This window comes from Clupea harengus, chromosome 7 (genome assembly GCF_900700415.2).
Source record: "Clupea harengus chromosome 7, Ch_v2.0.2, whole genome shotgun sequence".
Taxonomy (NCBI): Eukaryota; Metazoa; Chordata; class Actinopteri; order Clupeiformes; family Clupeidae; genus Clupea; species Clupea harengus.
This window is the reverse complement of record NC_045158.1, coordinates 3,940,870-3,943,369: the sequence shown is the minus strand read 5'-3', so window position 1 is coordinate 3,943,369 and position 2,500 is coordinate 3,940,870. Positions and strand designations below refer to the sequence as shown.

Below are 2,500 nucleotides of genomic sequence, written 5' to 3'. Positions count from 1 at the left end.
GCGATGCCAGAGTCTCCCGCTGTGAAGAGTGGTGGGCACTGCCCAGGTAGAGGAAGGGAAGGATCTCTACAGGGCCACCCTTTTGAGAAAACAAAGCAAACACACACAGTCAGAGGTTAGTCATTGCAGTAGGCATAGGAAGGAAGTGTGTGGCGGTCATGGTGGAGTGTACTAATTGGTGTAAAATTGCTTCCTGATTTGTGGAATTTGGTTCCTCTTAGAGTTTCCCAGAGATAACTGTTTTTTGTTGTTATTGTTTTTTTTACACTTGCCACTTGGTGTAATCACACACACACACACACATATATATATATGTATATATATATATATATTATATATACTGTATAAATGATATGGAACTGATGGCCCACTGGCCTCAAAATTAATTTAATTTAGAGGTTAACATTATTCACAGAATCTAACGTATAAACATACACATCTTGTCTAATTTGACATAGATAAATCATTGGAGATGGTATTACACGATGGACGTTCAAACGAACGTTTTTCATGTATAATAGATTGGTGTTAGATTTTCATTGGCACAAATGAGATCAATTGTAGTTTTACCTGGTCGTACAGAGGCGTTCGTCTCCCTGAGAAAGCCTTTTCAGAGTCGCCGAATGTGGGGTGGCTAGCAGGTACCATCGGGGACTGAAAGCACAGCTCTGGGTACATGGTGAGGAACCCTTCAAATCCCTCTGAAACAATAGAACCAAGAAGTGTAAGTCACAGAACGAATACAATATTTTCACCTGTTAAAACAATAATTAAAAAACTGACAAGACGAACATGGTGAGAATAGTAAATTAAAGATTTTAATGAAACTCCTGGTGCTACCAATAGCATACAAATGACGATGGGTAAGAGTAAAATTAAAACTATTTTTATTCGCCGAAATAATATCTGATTAAGCAGCTGTTTTATCCTTAACCACATTTTGTATTGTTTAACTTAGTGCAGATGACTTATTTCGTAGTGAGAAGCCCAGTAAAATTAATTTCCGATGTTCTGTTAGTCAAAAATATTAATGCATTTTGTGTTTAAGAGATTAGATACAGTACATACCTTGCAAAAAGCAGATTTGCGTGCTGCATGGCTGAACCTCCGACTGAAGCGCATTGAGAAGCAAACTCGCCAGACTCTCGCTCTTCAACTCGGACACCGAACTACTGGCCTCATCCAGCACCACTACTGGCGAGAACTCTCCGTTGCGCAGCCGTCCCAGCAACGACTTGTCAGGGACAAGCCATTCCAGGCTCACCGCTGCACTTTTGGATCTCCGTCTTAGCATTGAGTTCCAGTTAACATTGCGAGATTCCTGAATGTGAGTCCTTGAAAAGGCGAGGAAAGGTCGGCAGTCCAACACCACACAGCCGCCAGAGGTGAAGAGCTCAGCGGGAGTACCAAGGATGTGGACCAGCTCACTTGCTGATATCTCCAACAAATCGCCATTACCCATGATTGACTTTAGTTTGAGAATTTCAATTTTTTTTTCGTGTACAGAAAATTGAAGCGGAGCTTGAATATCTTCTACTTGAACAAAAAGGAAATATTTAGGACCTGAATAGAACACTGGAAATACACAACACGTTTCGGTGAGAATGAAAGGTATACAGATAGAGTCTTAATTATCCTTTTAAAGTGCTTCTACTATTTTTAAGGTTCCATAATCGAATTTCACTATTCAGAGTATTCAACCAGACGTCAGTTTTCTATTGTCCTGTAATGTCAACAAGCTGTGATTGTACTAGAGAGGCGGGGTTGGAGGTATTTGTAGGCTACTGCGAGAGCTTTGACACCGCCCCGCCTCATTTTTCCACATAAGGAACTTACGTCACAGGCGGAACTCCAAATATGGACAAAATGCTAGCGCCGGCAAACCTAATTTGGGTTCTGACGTGAACATCCTTATTTTCCTATTGGCACGTGCTAGTGGGGGTTACCCCCGTGTTTTTGGTAGGATGACGTGACAGGCACCCACAGGCAGCACCGCTGGAAGCAGGCACACACACCCTGCAGCAAATAATAAAAACAAATATTCAATGAAAAGCTTTATGAATGGTATCAATATGGTATCTACTGCATTTCGTTGCCTCAGTACCTGTACTCTGTGCAATGACACTAAAGTTGAATCTAATCTAATCTAATGTGTGGAACCCACTGATTCACTGCTAAATCCTCTTGGCTTAAGTCAGGTAGCACAGCGAGTTGAAAGATGAGACCACAGGCAGAGAGAACAGATGCAAACACTCGCCATCCTGACCCCAGAACATAGAATCAGTGGACAGGGCAGCTAGACTCATCTAATGTTACTATTGTGTGGGAAGCAAAAGAAAACAATGAAGGCTGACCACACATCACATGCAACCCTTACAACCCTGCTGACATGGGATATCCAAATAAATGGGTGAGTAAGTGCCACGCAATAGGGATATCCCCTCAGCTCTGCAGAGCTGCACACACAGTATTTCCATGGCCTCTGCCAGTGAGCCAGAGC

The 2,500-nt window shown here is 42.2% G+C and overlaps 1 protein-coding gene across 1 annotated transcript in view; it reads right to left on the bottom strand.

Annotated features, from left to right (window-relative positions):
• Positions 1–1,747, bottom strand: part of dusp2 (dual specificity phosphatase 2) — a 3,808-nt gene extending 2,061 nt beyond the window's left edge. Inside the window, exons 1-3 of the mRNA XM_012830356.3 lie at positions 1,069–1,747; positions 571–701; positions 1–79 (exon numbers count right to left, since the gene is read on the bottom strand). The exon at positions 1–79 is cut by the window's left edge and continues 141 nt beyond it. Coding sequence (XP_012685810.1) covers positions 1–79; positions 571–701; positions 1,069–1,462 — 604 coding nt within the window. The 5' untranslated portion in view covers positions 1,463–1,747. The remainder of the gene's footprint in view (positions 80–570; positions 702–1,068) is intronic.
• Between the last annotated feature and the right edge of the window lie 753 nt (positions 1,748–2,500).